At 62.8% G+C, this 16,405-nt stretch overlaps 1 protein-coding gene across 7 annotated transcripts; it reads left to right on the top strand.

The window, feature by feature from the left end:
* The first annotated feature begins 1,123 nt into the window (after nucleotides 1-1,123).
* On the top strand, nucleotides 1,124-16,353 carry C12H15orf39 (chromosome 12 C15orf39 homolog). Of its 7 annotated transcripts, none has more exons than XM_068958322.1 (5): nucleotides 5,391-5,793; nucleotides 6,497-7,303; nucleotides 8,707-12,244; nucleotides 13,921-13,958; nucleotides 14,520-16,353. In XM_068958322.1, the coding sequence occupies exons 3-4, from the start codon at nucleotides 8,767-8,769 to the stop codon at nucleotides 13,956-13,958; spliced, it is 3,516 nt and encodes a 1,171-aa protein (XP_068814423.1). In that variant the 5' UTR covers nucleotides 5,391-5,793; nucleotides 6,497-7,303; nucleotides 8,707-8,766; the 3' UTR covers nucleotides 14,520-16,353. The 7 variants fall into 7 exon arrangements, with proteins under 7 accessions (XP_068814427.1, XP_068814428.1, XP_068814423.1 ...); XM_068958328.1 differs by lacking the exon at nucleotides 5,391-5,793 and adding an exon at nucleotides 5,963-6,063 and having other exon boundaries at nucleotides 14,516-16,353; XM_068958326.1 differs by lacking the exons at nucleotides 5,391-5,793; nucleotides 6,497-7,303 and adding an exon at nucleotides 1,124-1,233.
* The last annotated feature ends 52 nt before the right edge of the window (nucleotides 16,354-16,405 follow it).

Below are 16,405 nucleotides of genomic sequence, written 5' to 3'. Positions count from 1 at the left end.
AGCCCACCTCACGGGGAGGGCTGGGACCGTGCGTGTAATGCCTACGTTTCCGTGTTTATCAGAACTAAATTGTCTTAGTGCCGGCTGCCGGGCGAAACCGTCTGGGAACCAGACTGGCGCTGATGGAGTGGGGGAGCGAGGGACGAGGGAGTGTGTGTTTGCTTTAACCGCTCTCCTTCCAGAATCAACACGCTCCACCTGCATTTCCAGGCACTCGGACGGACGTTTCTGCTGACTTAGCCTGCAAAGCTGCGAGCGATGCCGTGGCAGCAGGAGCGGAGGCGGTTCCCAGGGACCGACCGTTTCCACCGGCCGCGCACCAGGTCTCGCTCCAAAGGTGCCTTCCTTTGGTTGTGTTTTCATTCTTTGGTCAAAGGTGGGTTTGTGATTTTAATAGGAAGGCTTGGAAGCCTCAGAAACTGCCCCCAGGGATGCGTGAGAGGCCAGTCCCTTCCCTGCTGGTATCCCTGCTGGACATTTCTTGCCCGGCAAGAAAAAAAGTCTTCTGAGCTGCTGCAAGATCACTTCAAAGCAGAAAATAAGCCGGTTAAAATCCAGCCCACCCCGCGCCTTTAACAGATGCCTCAGCTTTGGCCTGTGCCTGTATGTGGGACATGGGGAAGGTGCTTGTGTATGGAGGGGTGGACTCGTGTCCAGCTGCACCCGGGCCCCGTGGTTGCCTCCACGCCTGCATGCAGCCTCCCAGGGCTGGAGGCTGTGGGCAGGGGTCGGGGGTGCTCTGTAACGGAGAACCCCCAAAACAGGCCTCCTCTGTAACGTGGGCTGCCCACAGCAGGGGCTCCCGGTAGTGGGGGCCCCCCCTTAGTAGGGGCGCCCGGCAGCATCGGCTCCCCGCAACGGGGGCCCACTGGGCACCGGGGGCTGCCGGCGACGGGCAGCGCTGGGCGCGGCGGGGGGCGGGCAGAGCCCCGACGGGCTCAGCGCACGTGTGGCGGGCAGAGCCCCGCCGCGTCCCGTCCCGTCCCGCCGCGTCCCCTCCTCCGGCCGGCCCACACGCACACCCAGCCCTCCTCCTCCTCCTCCTCCTCCTCCTCCTCCTCCTCCCACTTCCTCCGCACAATGCAGGCGGCCGGCCGAGCGGGGCAGCGGCAGCTCGCGGCGCCGCCGAGCGGAGCCCCCCGCCGCGGCCCGGCCCCGTAAGATGCGCGGCGGGCAGGAGCGCGCCGCCGGCGGGGAGAGCGCAGCGCAGCGCGGCCGCCGCCGCCGCCGCCGGTGAGTGAGCGGCCGGGACCGGGCACCGCGACCGCGACCGGGACCGGGCCCGGGGGGGCTCCCGCCGCCGCCGCCGCCGCGCCGGGCGGTGACCCTGGGGCGGCGGGAGCCCGAGGAGCCCGCTGCCCGCGGCGGGTAAACAGAGCTGTTTTATCGGGCTGTTTAGTCTGCTCGGCGGCTTTGGGAGAGCGCCAGCAACGTGCTGCGCCCCGCCGGGCTGGAGGCGAGGGAAGCGGGCGGGCGGCGCGGGGCTGCGGCGCTGGGACGGGGCCGCCTTCGGCCGGCGGCGGCCCGGAGCCCTGCGCGGTTTATGGGGCAGAGGGGCTTGGTTTTTCGTGTCCCGTCCCCCCCCCGCTCCTCTTCCCCCTCTGACTCTACCAGATTTTTTTACGTCTTCCTGCAGATCATCTGTTTCTTGTTGGGCGATTAAGAGAATAATGGGCTTCAGACTTCTGTGGCAGCTTTTTACCCATTTATGGACAGTTTAGATCATGTGGTTTGTGCACAATGTGTGCATCGGGCCAAGCGCGCTTTCCCAGCCATGTGTTCAACCCCCCTCGAAACTGGCAGGCGCTGCGCGGACGGCTCCGCGGTGCGAGCGCGCCCCGGCCGTTTATTTGGATGGTAACTATAGCACTTGCCTACACAAACGCGCTCGGCGGGCAGAAATTAGGAAATGCCATTGCCGTGAATGTGCGGATGGAAGAGAAAGCTGGACGGTTGCGCTCGCTGCCGTCCAGCCTGCGCCGCGGTGTGGGTCGGCTCCTCGGCGAGGATGGAGGCAGCGCCTCGCTCGCCCGCTTCCTGGGTCTGCGAGGGCTCCGCCAGCGCTAGGATGCCTGTGCCTGACCTCCTTAAACCCGGCATGTTAAACCGCTGGGCTGGAGTCGGATCTGTGTGAAGCCCGTACGTGCAGATGCACGTCTTTGTGAGAGGGGTTGCATTGCCCCAAATGTTCCGGCAGCGCTGTCGCTTTGGAGGCAGCCGCTCTGACTTCCTCGCGTCTGCTACACGCTGGAGGCTTCCTCTGCAGAAGTGAATATTGCTAGCGCTCTTTCAGGAGCAGCCACCCGATTTGCAATAAAAACGACGGCTCGCTGTGCATGTGCTCGCGTTTGGGTAAGGATACGGGGTCTTAAAAAGCAGCTCAGCAAGAAGCTCGCTCGGTTCGAGTGGAAACTCGCTCTGGGCTTTCGCCTGCCTTGGAAAAAAAGCTCGCGGGGTGCAAAGGCAGTTTGCAAGAGGTGCGAAGCGCCGCGGGAGGCGGGGCTGGCGCCGCGGCGGCCGCTCGCTGATCCTCCAAACGCCCTCGGGGCGGGCGGGGGGAGCCTCCGAGCCCGGCGGAGATATCGCTCTCGGAAAGGTGACCTCCTCGGCAGCGACCCGAGGTCCCCGAGGCTGCGAAAGCGGCACGGCCGCCGGGACACGAAGGAAGCCGCTTCCTGCGGGGCGGGGGGAGAAGGGCCGCGCTGGGGGAGCCTCCCCGGCCGCCCCCGAGGCCGCGTCGGGCTTCGGTCGTCGCTGCCCGTTTGTGCGCGGCGGCGGCGGCCCGAGGCTCCCGCTTCGCCCTGCCGCCTCCTCGCTAGCGGCTGGTGGGGCAGCTGCTGGGGGCTGCCGCAGCCCCCAGGGCCCAAGCGAGAACGCGGCCGCTCATGCTTGCGCGGGGCTGTCGGAGCGCAAAGAGATGTGTTAAAGCCCCCCGGCAGCCTGGGCGGCAGGGCTCGGCCCGCTCCCGGGGGCCTCCTTGCCCTCCCGCCGGCGAAGGAGTCCCGGCGGGGCTGGGAGCTCTCCAGCGCCCTTTAAACATCCGAAATGCACCAGATAAAGCTGGCTGTGGCCTGCACGCGCTTATCAGTGAGATTTAGTCTGCACACAGCAGAGCCGCACGTGTTCTTCTCTTCTGTTTGGTTTTACTTTTTTTTCTCCCTTTGCAGCTCTGATCTCCCTTGCTTTCCCCTGCCAAAACGTTTGCTTCTGGGAAAAACCCCTGCAAGGAAGTTAGAAAAAAAAAAAAAAAGAAAGAAAAGGAATAAATCAATTGGGTTGAATCCGCCCACTGCTTTCCCCAGACCAGTATTTGCAGTGGGGTTTCAGTCTCGCTGGTGGAGGACGCTGCACGTGTTAGCGTTCGCTCAGGCATTCCCCTAGCCCCCGCTTCCTGCGCGCACCAGCACCAGCCGAGCGCCTGCATTTCGGGCAGGATCGGGGTTGTTGGTGGCCTCCCGGCCCCGGCCCAGCCCCCGGCCTGGGCACCTCTCCCCGCGCAGCTCCAGGGAAGGAGGGCACTGCAGCCGTAGCCCGCGAGGAAATAGTCCCAGGGGGAGAGCTGAAAGGTGAAAGCAAAAGCAGAGATGTTTTCCTCAGTCTCAGATGGCAACGTGCGCAGGTTTAGTTCCTTCCCTGTGCACCGCGGCTGGCTTTAACGCTGGCTGTGCATCTTCTGCTGCCCGTCTGTCTGTCTGTCCCTGCCAGCGATCTCTAGACGCGCGGGGCAGTTCGAGCCAGGTTTGGCAGAGAGGCGAGCTGTAAAGTGCCACTGTATGTTGCAGCTGGATGGCAGAGAGAGCGCATTAATGCCGTCACCGAGGGCGAGGCTAATTAGCACAGCCCGTATCAGACATCAGAGAATCCACGTGTGCAGGGCGGCAGGAGGGCGCCTGGCTCAGCGTCGCTGCCCTGAGGTGACTTGCTTCGCTCTGGGACCCTTGATAAAGGCTGGAGGTCAGAGCCGGTTGCCTGCTTTGCCACCAAATTGCCCAGAGATTGAAACGGGCCGCGGCTGTTCCCGCGCGGGAAGGCTTCCCCGCGCGGCAGCGAGGACGGGGCGCGAGCGCGGCGCCCGGCCCCTCCGCGGGGGAAAAGCCCAGTGCCTCCTGGACTGCAATGTCAGGGCTGCGGCTTTCAGGTCTGCTTATCCTAGAGCCCTTTACAGTAGTGAGGGTGAAAACTGATAGTGCCGGGGCTGTTAACAGCTGCCAACTTTCCAGTGCTGACAACAACAGCCTTCACGTCGCCGTGTAATCAAATGGAAAAGTTCTGATAATTCGACTGAAAACGTACACACCGAAAGCCACACGCGCGTACGCACTCCCTCCGCTGGGAAGTGGGGGGCGAGAGGGCTCTGCTCGCTTTGCAGCGCCTTTAACGTGGGCATTTACTCAGCGCGATGCGCTCCACACCGGGCTTTTTTTTTTTTTTTTTTTTAATTTTTTGGCTCCGTGCGATGGGATTGTTTAAAGCTGCTGAATGGGGTTACAATGCTTTTTCCTTCCTTCCTTGCTAGAGAGAAAGGGCGCCCAGAAGGAGAGGGAGCTCTGCTCCCTGCACCGGCCTCTGTAGTTGCGCTTTTCCCTGAGCTCACAGGTGCAACTGGAGAAGCTGGGATCATTCGGGCAAGAAGCCGTGGGAGTCGAGGAAAGGAGCTGTCCCGCTGATTTGTGCTTGCAAAATAGATCCGCGGTGCAATCGGGACCTTGCTGTGCTGGGAAATCGTGGCGAAGCCGGGACCTGGTTGCGGTTGATTTGGAAACGGGGTGATTGCGTTCACGCTGCAGACGCGGAGGGCAGCCTAACTCGGTCCCCTGACGTCGCTGCGGGGACAGCAGGGGCGGTTACACAACCTCCCCGAAAAGCTGCAGGTTTTGTAGATCTGTGCGCTTCAGGGAAAGGGGAAAAAGAAGCATGGAAACGTGTGAAATCACAAGATCTCCGCTTTCTATGCTGACTTTCAGCTTTTCCATCCCGAATAGCACGACCGTGCGGGGAAAAAGTGCTACAGTGGAAAAGGATCCCACGCCTGGAGCTCCCTGCGCTCAGCCGCTCTCGTGGAGATGGATCCGCCACCGCCCTCGCGAGACGCACGCCGGGAAGCCCTCGGGGGCTGCGGGGCCAAGCGAAGCCCGTCGTAGGTGGGCAGAACAGCTGGCTGAAACGAGAAATAATCCATTTTTGTACGCTCTGCGCTCAGACTGAAAGAGAGTAGGGGCAGCGGCAGCAGAGCGTGCAACCCGAGGTGCCGAAAGCTGACGTTCGTGGGCGCTGACTGCGAGCCCTGGGAGCTGCGAGCCCCCTTCGGCTCGGCGACCGGACCCGCGGGGGCTGCGGGGGCACCGAGGCCACGAGCCGGGGAAGCTGGGGCTGAGGGGGGGAGCCCGGTGCGACGCTCCGACTCACAGGATCAAGTGTCATCCCTGCCCTGTAACAGCTCAGCTGAGCCCTGGGGCGTATTGCCACGTCTGGCTCGATGACTCAGTTTCCCCGTCTCTACTGGGCCCGATAACTGGGCTGGTGCGAAGTTGAATGAGAGCGCCTGGTGGTTCTGCAGATCCTCCCTCCGCTTAAGTTGCAGCGCATCCTTACGTGTTGAGCTGGCGTCTTTGGCTCCGTCTCCTCCAGGGAGAGGGCGTGAGGAAGGTATTTCGGTGGATTTTGGCAGCTGAGCATCATTTCCCAGGACTGTGGGACCATAAACAGCCAGCATGGCGACGGCCTTTTTATTAAAGGAGGCCAAAAGCGGCTCGCCAGCGAGCTCCTCTGCGCCGCTGCCTTGCCTGGGGAAAGGTCAGTGAACAGCCGCGCCGGAGGGGGAGACGTGGCCGCGCGGCACGACGGGGACCCTGGCTCCCGCGCAAGGCTCCCGCGCCGTCCCGAGCGAGCTCCCGAGGGAGCCCCGAAAGCCGGGGCCCTGCCTGCCCCGCCGCTGCCTTGCCGCAAAAGCTGACCGCGCGCCGAAAGCCTGCGGCAGCCCGGAACCGATAACGTGGCGGAGACGTGGCCCAACCGTGTCACGCCAGCATCTGGCCTCAGCCTAACAATCACCCTATTATTCTGGTGAGGAAGTGGGTGCTGCGCGCAGCTTCCTAGTGAAAGGAAGAAGCGGAGCGGTAAACGCCAGCCTCCTGCCGGGACGGTTCCTGTTGCGTTTGCTCCGAGCCCGGGGCTCTCTGCCCACCGCCTTCCTGCCCTTATCTGCCGGCTTATCGGGAGCGTCGCGTCCTGTTCCAGGATGCGGTCCCGGGCGGCCGCGCGACCTCCCGCCCCGCGCACGGCCCCCGCCGCAGCCCGGCCCGGGAATTCCCCGCGCGACACCCCGGACCGGCTGGTGGGCAGGGGAAACCCGCTCGGTCCGCGGGCGTCGCGCCGGCTGCTCCGCCTGGGGCAGTGGTCGTGAAGCCCGCGGCAGCGCCCGCCGTGCCGTGGAGCCGGCGCTTTGTGGGGACGGCAGTGATTTTTTTTTTTTTTTCTGTTTTCTTCTTTCCTCCAGTCTTTTCCAATTTGTGGGAAGAGTTTTCAGTGGATCGCAGCGTAGATACGGATGGCAAACTTAGCTGGTAATGGATGTGTTGGTAATAGCCGCCAGGCTCGCAGCGGTAAAGCTCTGGCCGAAAGGAGACCTCTCAGAAAGCGTGAGGTGTCCCCGAGAGCTGAAGGACCCCGTTTCCTTGGGGAGCCTATTCTGAGGGGTATAAAAGGGGAAATTGGTTTCATTGTCAACCGCAAGGAAGAAGTGACCATCCAAAGAGTTTTTTTCTTCCTGCAGCCTCTGACACAGCGACGAATTTGAGAAAGTAGATCCCTTCCCAGAAAGGGAGAAATTGTTGAAGTTTAAAAAAAGAAAACAAACGCAAATGAACGCCAGAGGTTTGTAACCCGCCTCGATCACGGCAGAACTGCTGTTTTGCGGCAAACGACCCGGTTTGCCTGGCTTTGCTACAGCAGAGGGGCAGAGCCGGGGAGAGGGCATCTCGGCGTGGCAGCCGGCTGCCTACCCGAGCGACGAGCGGGGCTGGGCTGGCGGCGCCCTGCGGATGTCCCCGGGCCGCCCTCCCTCTCGGAGCCGCGTGCCGGGGAGACTGAGGTGCCGCTCTACTAAATCCCCCCGGGCTGGGGGTATTGCAAGGAAGCCGCCTTTTCCATTGCACGCAGAGGAAGCCTTCTTCAACATGCCTCCTCTTCAAAGGAAAAAAGGAAATCGTTGGGCAGGTTATTGTGAAAATCGCCCTTGCTGCGTCCGGGGGCAGGACATCTGTGCGGGCCACCCCCTCTGCGCACCGGCCGTGGGATCCAGGCGGTGGGTGCTCTTGCTCGGGGCCGGCCTCGGTCACGCTGGGTCTCCCCGGGAAGAGCTGTTGGTGCTGCGCTGGGGCTGCCCGGTCCGTGGTGCAACGCGGGAAGGGGCGGCTGGTGGAAGCGTGAGCCCCATCACTCCTTGCAAACCCGCTTGCTGGGCTTTGCCTGCGCAAACAGAGCCGGCTGGAAGAGCCGCTGGGCTGCAGTGAGTGGCCCCGGCCCTGCCGAAACAGGCTCTGGGTGGGCTCCGTTCTGGGCTCAAACCCCGCTGCAGAGTGGCGTCACCATACCCAGGTCCCTTTATCTCCCGCAGCGAGTCTACCAAGTTATCTGGCCTGCTTCCCCTTCTGTAGACAAGGCTTTTATCTTACCTCCGTGCTCTTTTGCTCCATTTTCCTCTTTGTTTCTCCACTAACCCTTGCAACAGAAAGTAGAAAAAAAAAAAGGGAGGAGGGGGAGAGCAGACAGCAGGTCCCAAGGGAGGGGGGGACATTGCGGTGAGCCCATCAGCGGGCTGCCCGGCCGCGCTCGGTGCTCAGGGGATGCTCGCAGTGCCCGGGCAGCGCCGGTCAGTGCTCGGGGGACGCTCACGACGCCCAGGGGTTGCTCGGGCCGTGCGGGGGAATGCTCGGAGGGATGCTTGGGCAGGTCTCGGGGGATGCCGGCAGGATGCGGGCAACGCTGGGGCCAGGCGGGGCACGCAGCGACGGTCTGGCAGCCCCACCTGCTGGCACGGCGCTGCCCTGGGCCCGGCCCCCGCCGCGGCAGCATCCCCGAAGCAGAGGAGGCAGGGTGAGGCGCTGAGCTGATGGCAGGCCGGCCGCGGGGCTGCGGGGAGCTGAGGTTGGGCGCGCAGAGGCAGGAGCGAGGTGCAGCGAGGCGTGGGTGGCGGCGGCGGGGATGGGAGCCACCAGACGTTCCCTGGTGCGAGAGGCTCCCTCCGGGCTGCTGCGTGGGGGAAGAGCCTCAAATTAGCTTGAAAAAGGTTAAACTGAGCTGGGGATTTTTTTTTAGCACCGTTGGACTGGCTTAGGTGCTGCATCCAGCCGCAGCGAACCGGGGACGGTCCGGGTGGCAATGGAGGCAGCGTCTGGGCTGCCCCTCCGGAAGGCAGGCTGTGTTTGTACCTTGCCACGGGCGCCTTCTGCGACCTGCTGGCTCCTCACCTCCACTGACCTGGCTTTGCTCCCTGGAGCAGACGTTCCTGGAGGCTTTGAGCCAATCTGCCAGGAGCTTTCCGGAGTGTCTTGGGGGGGGGGGGGGGGATGAAGAGGGTGCGCTCCTTCCGAAACGGCCCCCCGGCCCCCGGGGAGGCTCGCGGCGGGTCTGGGACTGGCTTTGCTGACAGTGAATAACAAGCGTGTCTGCCGTTTCCTCCCTCCCTGTCCCTCTCCCCCTCTGCAGGAAGGCCAGCTAACCTCCTGCGTCGCGCGCCCGGGTCGAGACGCCGGCAGCAACCTATAGATGGCCGGGAAACGGCACCTGGAGGCCCTGGACCCCGTGGTTTTCAACAAGTTACCTCGGCTGGAGCCCGAGGCGGGCCTGGGCCTGGCCGCCGGCCTCTGCAAAGCCAGCCCTGCGCCGAATCCCGCCTCGGAAACCCATTTCAACTACAAGGGCTCCTACTTCGCCTGCCCGCTGCCCGGCCACGATGGCCCCGAGGTGCTGGCGCGCTGGGGCCCGGCGGCCGCCTACCTGCGCTACGCCGGCGGCCAGCCCCTGCGGGCCGAGGGCGCGCTCGTGAACTGCCTCCTCTACCGGCGCCAGGCGGAGAGCCTGGGGGCCCGGCCGCGGCCGCCCAGCGCCGAGAAGGGCAAGGACAGCCTGGTGCGGGAGCTGCTGATGGCGCGGGAGAAGTGGGCCAGCCAGCTGGGCCCGCAGGACCCGCCGGCCCCGGGCCGCCCCTTCGCGGTCAAGCAGCCGGTGGCCGTCGCTCAGGCGGGCTGCGGCACCCTGGCCGTGCCCAAGCCCGTGTACGGGGCGCCCGTCTGCTACGTGGAGGCCGGGGCGCCGCTGCGGCTGGCGACGCCGGGCGAGGGCCTGCGGACGCGGCCCGGGGAGGCGGAGTGGGCCCTCGCTGCCCCGGCCCCGGCCAGCCACCCTCTGCCCCACCGGCAGCGGCGCTGCGGCCCCGCCGGGCCCCGGACGGGCCCCCCGCCGGAGCCCGGCCTCCTGCCGCTGCCCCCCGGCCTGGCGCCGCCCGGCAAGGACGCGCGGGTGGGCTCCCCTCTCGGCTTCCCCCCGTACTACGCCGCCGCCTTGGAGCAATACGGGCCCGCCGCCTGCCCGCCGTTCCTGGAGGCCAGCTACCCGGCCGCGCGCGACCCCAGGAAGGGCCCCGAGCTCGCCGGCGGCGGCCTGAGCCAGGACGCGTGGTCCAAGGTCCGCGCGCCCGCCGCCAGCCCGCTGCCCCTCTCCCCGGCCCCGGCGTTTCGGGAGGGACCGCCAGCCTGCTACCCGCACGCTCCCTACCCGCTGCCCGTCCACAAGCCGGCCCTGGTGTACCATCCGGAGGCTGCCGCCCTGGAGAAGCAGGCCAACGCCCTCTCGTCCGTGCCTGGCAGCTACAAAGGATTCGGCTTCCCGGGGAGCGGGGAACCTCAGCCTTTTCCTAGCACTTACCTTAAGCCTCAAGCCCCAAGAAGCTACTTCGTGGGCCCTTTGGAGAGCTACGTGCCTCGGGCGGCGGGCTCCAGCGCGGTGGCCTCGCCGCCCTCCCCGGCTGCCGCGCTGCCGAGAGACGCCGAGCCCCAGCAGCGGCCACCCGCGTACCAGGTGGACTTCCTGCAGCCGAACCCCGGCTTTGCCTTCGGTCCCCCTGACGCCGCCTTGTACAGCGCCTCCTTCGCCGGAGCGGAGCCGGCTCGCGAACGGCCCGGGGACGGCAGAGCCGCTGCTCCCCGCGGGCCTCAGGCACCCCTGGAAAGCTCCCGCAGGAAGGCGGTGGTGAGCCAGAATAGCGCTTTCCAACCTGTCTGCGCCCTGGACAAGCTGCCCAGGGGCTCGGATAGACTCTTAGAAACGTTTCCCAAAGGGGAACTGGGCTACAGCTTGGACTTCTGCCCGGCAGCAAAACCCACCGCGCGGGAGCAGGACCCCCCCTACCTGGAGAAGAGGAGGACAAGCCTGACCCTCAGGGAAAGCACCCATGGCACCAGAGGGGCTCTCGAAGCCCCCCCAGCAGCTCCAGTCTTTACAGCTGACAGCCCGGTCTCCCACCAGCATTTAGGGAAGGGAGAGCCCTCCAAGGTCGAAGACACAGCCAAAGAGCTGGTTTCCTCTTCTCAGGTTGCATCTCCAGAGGGTAGGCTGAAAGACCTACAAAGTGGCGAGATTTCTCCTTCGTCCCCACCCATGCCAGTTATCAACAACGTCTTCAGCTTGGCGCCTTACCGAGACTATCTGGAAGGGTCCGAAGGCTCAGCCGAGGTTCCCTTCTCAAAGGACCATCCAAAGGTAGATACTCCGCTCCAAAACGTGGGGAACAGCTTGGGAAGCAAGGACTCTTTTAGGTCTCTGTCAGAGCCAGCTGCGGTCAAAGATATCTCGGAGATGTCCGGTGCACTGCCTGCTCGGAAGGAGGCCAGCCAGGCGTTACAAGCAGGGGACAGCGTGGTTCACAGCTGCAAGTCGATGGCTGGCGAAGGGGGCGGCTGTTGCAAACGGGCCCCCAAGAGTCACAAACCAAGGCTTCTACCCCGTGACCGGGCGGCAACAAGTGATCCGGAACCTCAGGACGGCAGCCTGAGCGGCCCCGGCAGCGCAGAGGGCAGGGAGCCAGCCCCCGACGAGGTTGTGTTGGATCTTAGCTTGAAAAAGAGACTGGTGAAACCCGGAGAAACCCAAGGCCCTGCTGGCCACATGAAGGGGACATCTAAAGGAGAAGATGCAGCCGGAGAGAAAGAGGAGCCACCAAGGAAGCTGGAGACGGGAGAGGGAGCCAAGGCTCAGACATTGCCGTTGTTGATAGAGGTTGGGTCCAGGGACAAGAGCAATTTCCAGAGCTCAGCCACCTTCATGTTCAAAAAATACAAGATCTTGAAATCCCTCCCGCCTGGCGCCGTGCCCCCTCGCCAGGCTGCCAGACCTCAGGCCATGCAGCCCAGTCCACCGGCAGTGGCTCCATCTGACAGCGTCCCCGCGCCGCAAAGTCCGCATGTGTCACCGCAGCCCCGCAGCCCCCCCGTGCCACCTGCGCTCCACGCCAACCCCCAGCCCAGCACCTCCGTTCTTCAGGTGACTTGCCTGAACCTGAAGCTCCCTGACATTTCAAAGCCCCTGCTGCCCGGTGCGCCAGAAGCCCCCCGCGCGCCAGGAGAGGACAACGTCTCGCTGCCCAGCCACTGTGAATCCCCTGGCCAGCAGACCTCCGCCAGCCAGTACTTTACTGCCTTGCACGCCTCTCTCTGCAATGTTATTTCGTGTTCTGTGTCTGGGTCCTCCCCAGAGCTGCTCCGGGAGTGGCTGAAGAGGGCAGAGCCTGAGGAGGAGCTCAAAGAGATGCCCAAATCTCCTCCCAAACCCAAGAACGGTTCCAGGCTCTCTGAGCCCCAGAAGCCCACCAAAGGCAAGGAGATCTGGCTGGCTTTCAAGGATGTGGCTGCTCTCCTCAACAAGCTCCTGTCTCAGCTGGAGACCTTCATGTTCACTCGCAAGTGCCCCTTCCCCCATGTGGTTCGGGCAGGTGCCATCTTCATTCCCATCCATGTGGTGAAGGAGAAGCTCTTCCCCAAGCTCCCTGGGGCCTCTGTCGACCAAGTGTTGCAGGAGCATAAGGTGGAGTTGCGCCCGACCACCCTCTCGGAGGAGAAGCTTTTGAGGGACCTGGAGCTCAAGAGCTGCACTTCCCGCATGCTGAAGCTCCTGGCTCTGAAGCAGCTCCCCGACATCTACCCAGACCTGCTGAACCTCCACTGGCATGACTCTGTCAAGCAACAGCTTGGTAGGTAGCTCAGCTTCTCCCCAAGCCCTTCCCCACCCCTGAGATCTTGCTGCCACGGGGAGGCTACTGCCCCTCAGGAGGCAGCTACCCACTGCCAGAAACCGGCATTTCCCGTCTGGAGCTAACGACCAGAGACACTAAAAATAGCACTGATACTCTATGCAAGGAATTAGTAATGAAATAAATCCAGCACTTTGTTCTTCCTTCCCTGAGTTCTCTTCCCTGCTGCTTCTTGTTAGCTGACCAAGGTGAATTAGTCTGTAGACGTGTTTCCTTTCCGAGAGGTCCCGCTGCCACGGTCCCCGTCTGACTCACTCGGTGTCACAATCAGGTCTTTGTAACCTCTTTCTGCCTTTCTGTGGAAATGATTTGAACTTGCAGTTCCTGAATTGTGAAATTTCCTGGATGCATTAGGCCACCGGTGCCGCTGGCCTGGGCTGGAGCCTGCTGCTCTTGACATATTGCAGCCCTGACAGTGATGGAAGGCAAGGGAGGGCGATTTACCACAGAACAAAGATTTTGAGGGTTTTTTTGGTTGTTTCTTTTTTTCAACCAAGGCCGGCCTGCACATGGCAGGGACGCTGCAAAAACCAGCCCCCAAGGCTTTAGGTGATCTCCCAGGTGCCTACATCTCCTGAGGGCTTCCCTGACCTACCAGAAAGGGCACTGCCTGCTGTGACGGACAGAGCCCCGGCCGGGTGTCCCAGGGCAGGCGCTCCAAAACCACGAGACCTGCTAAATTTCTGGAAAATTAAATTTTGGAAAGCTGCCGTCTCGGTTGAGAGCGGATCCAGCCTGGAGGTAGTGGCAGCGGTTCCCAGGCATGCTTGCAGATTTCTCGCTGTACCTATTCCAGGAAAGCTCTGACTGCATCTGCCTCCCAGATGCTGGCAGACGGGGGGAGGTTGCATAACTTCTTGGCAGAGGAGCTTTTGTGGTCTTGCGCATTGGCAGCGGTAAAACTCATACCAGGAATTCGCAGCTCCCCTGAGCGGTGTCAGGAAACGCTTGCCGATGTGGAGGGGCCTTTGCTGCTGCGGGTCCATCCTGCACGGTGCAGCACGGTGCAGCTGGGGGAACCGGGCTCTCCTCCCCGGCCGCCTTCCCCAGGAGGCCACAGTCCTGAGCGCAACGTCTGGCTGGGGCTGTACCCAAGTCACAAACAAGTCCCTCCCGCTCAGCAGACACCGGACAGCCTGTCTCTGCCGAGGTGGCCATGGCCCCCGGATCTTCCTCATCTTCCTCCCGGTACTGGGCTCTTGGGCTGGGGAGCACCACGTGCTCCAGCTGATGGGCTGTGCCGAGTGGGAAGCGGCTGAGGGATCCCCCGCGCGCCCCAGGGCAGAACATTCAGCCTCTTCCCCTGGGTTGTGGGGGAAAAGCCTTGAGCTGGGCGTTGATGGGGGAGCCGGAGGAGCGCGGGGGCTGTGGAGGGGCTGCTGTTGGAGGCAGAAGTCCTAGCAGCAGCGGCTCAAGAAGTCCTGCAGCGCGGGAGGCTTGGGAAGCACGCTGGAGGCGCCACGACGTGCGCACGGGGTGCTGGAGCGAGGCCGACGGTCGCTCCCGAGCGTCTCATCTCAACGGCGTTAGCTCCGACCGCCCCTCTCTGTTCGCTCCTCGCCCTTCTCCTCTTTGCTGCTGCTCGAGATGACCACCAATAACTTTATTTCTTGCAGGTTCCAGTTCACAGGCTGGCCAGCATGCCTCCAAGTAGGTAACTGCTCTTTGTGCATGTTTATAAAGATGTATGTATATATGTATATATAAGCCGTGGCTGGGGGGAGGTTACGCTGGCGCGGGCGGGGGGCCCGAGCCTCAGAGAGCTTGTGGTGCTTTGGCAGGATCCACCCAGCTCCTCGTGCAGGGAGCCGGGTCTGTCCCTTTCCTCCTGAAAAATCCCAGCCAGAGGGCTCTGAGGGAGCTGCGGGGACCCGCGTCCCGCCGTCCCAGCGCCGGTCGCTCGGAGGAGACGGCCCCGGCTGCGCCCCCCGCTCGCCTCTGCCGCTCCCGCGGTCCGTGCTGCCCTCCCACCCGGCTCTGCCGGGACCCTCTGTGGGCACCACTGCCGCTCTCCCAGGAGGGGATTTCTGCCCACGATTTGAACGTGATTAAACCTGACGGAGCAGGGGAGGAAAAAAAAAAAGCCCGAAGCCACCAGCATCGCCCGCACTGGCAGTCGGTACCGGAGACACGTTTTTCCGTGCTAACGGTGGAGCGCGGCGGGGAGGTGCAGCAGCCGTGTCCCTGACCTCCTGCCCTTTCCTCTCCCAGGTAGGGCCGGCGTGGAGACCCCGAAAGCCGATGGCCAGAGATGGCACGAGGAAAAGGGATGCGCCGGGGAACGTGCCGAGCAGCCCGTCCGCGTCCTCAGGGGGAAGCGCGGGGAAGGGGAGTTCCCTGTCGCCGCTGGAGCGGGGTCTCTCCGATCCCGAGACGGAGCGGCCGTTTGCTGGGAGACCTCAGGGAAGAGCCTCGGCTCCCACCAGCGGGGCGACTTCGCCCGAGCAGGCCGGCAAGACGCCGCCTCGCTGGGCTCGCACATCCGCTCCCGAAACAGCGTCTTCGGCGTTCGGTTTCCAGCAGGAGCCTTCGGTTTCCTTCCGTAGCCGCTCGGCCGCCCGCGGGGGTCCGGCGCGGCGTCGAGCTCCCGCGGCGGCGCTGGAAGGGGGCTCCCGCCCCGTCCCCCGGCCGCAGCCCGCCGCGGGGTCTCGCGCAGCCGCAGGCTGGCGCCGGCGTTTCGCGCACGCGACGGGGCCCCGCGGGAAGGCCGAGCGTGGCAGGGACCATCCGGCGCGTCCCGTCCGCTCTCCTCGGAAGCCGCCTCTGCCGCTTCGGGCGCGCGGCTCCCGATAAAGGCGCCTGCCCGCCGGCACCCTCCCCTTCCTTAATCTTTCGAGCGCTACCGGGACCTAATGCAACGCTGAGGGGCGCGGGAAATCACGACTTCCGCAGTTACGGGACTGATTTTTTTGTTGTTTTAAACGAAGACATTTTAAAAATGTTATGGAATTACCTTTATAAGGAGCTGCTGCCTTCAGGTTATGTGGTTTTTTTTTAAAGTAGTAATTTATACTTGTCTTTTTTTGTTTATTTAAACTTAAAACGGCTTCACCTTTTTACTGTGCCGGACCAAGGTGGAGCGAGAGATACCGTTCTGCGTGAGAGGTTCAGTCCTGGATCACACCGGCAAGCGGCTTCAAGAACGTTTTGAAAGACGATTAAAGCTAACAAAGGCAACCGCCAGACTGTCACAGCGCAGTGACAGTCAGCTGGGTGTCCTGAAAGGAAGCTGGAGGCGCGTATTTGGTGGTGATCCTTTATACTTGACGAAGGAGCGGCGACCCTCGAGTGACGGGTGATGCCAGCGCCTGGAGACGGAGGGGAAGGCGAGGGGGACAGGAACGGTGCTGCCGGACCTCTAAAGAGGAGATCGCTTCCATCCCGACGTGTTTCGGGGCGCCGGGCTTCCCCCGTCCCGCGGCGGCCACCTAAGAGCGGACGTACTTGCACTTGCCCAGTCGGCCGAGCGCGGCTGGCTTTTGCCTGCTGCAGACGTACAGACCGGAGCAGAGGCCTTAAAAACTCAGCACTCAGGTGTTTCCAGCTGTTGCAGGGAGCGGAGGAACCAGTTTAGATGAGGAGGTTTTTTTTCACTACAGGAAGTATTTATTTTATACTAAGAAAATGAAAACAAAAAAATACCCAAACCGCACCATAGACCCATCTTAGCCCAATGTTGCGTTCCTGACTTTGGGAGGCAGTCGCTGCTGCCGCACTGTTTAGTGCAGGTGCGTTTCTGTTTTCCAGTGGGACATACCGAGCGTGCAGATGCCCGGGCAGTCGGGGGGACTCTGCTGTCCTCCTTGCTCCCTCTTGCCACGCGGAGTCTGTGAGTAGCATTGTAAAGCGATTCTGAAAGCCGTGTTTGTTAATAATATTGTCCTTTTATATATATATATATATGTGTGTATGTGTATATATATATATATATATATATATATATAAAATTCCCAGAAAGAAAGTTCCTTCACTTTATTTAAATGTTTTGTAAGAATATGGATTTTAAGAGGTGCCTCACCTAATTAAAGTGTTTTTGGCTCGTTTTGGAACACCTTGCTTGGCTCTCTGCTTGCCAGCGCGGCCGGGGGCGGCCACGGCCAC

The sequence above is a fragment of the Struthio camelus genome, chromosome 12, assembly GCF_040807025.1.
Source record: "Struthio camelus isolate bStrCam1 chromosome 12, bStrCam1.hap1, whole genome shotgun sequence".
NCBI classification, from domain to species: domain Eukaryota; kingdom Metazoa; phylum Chordata; class Aves; order Struthioniformes; family Struthionidae; genus Struthio; species Struthio camelus.
Note: the sequence above shows the minus strand (reverse complement) of the source record. Positions and strands in the feature narration are given on the sequence as shown.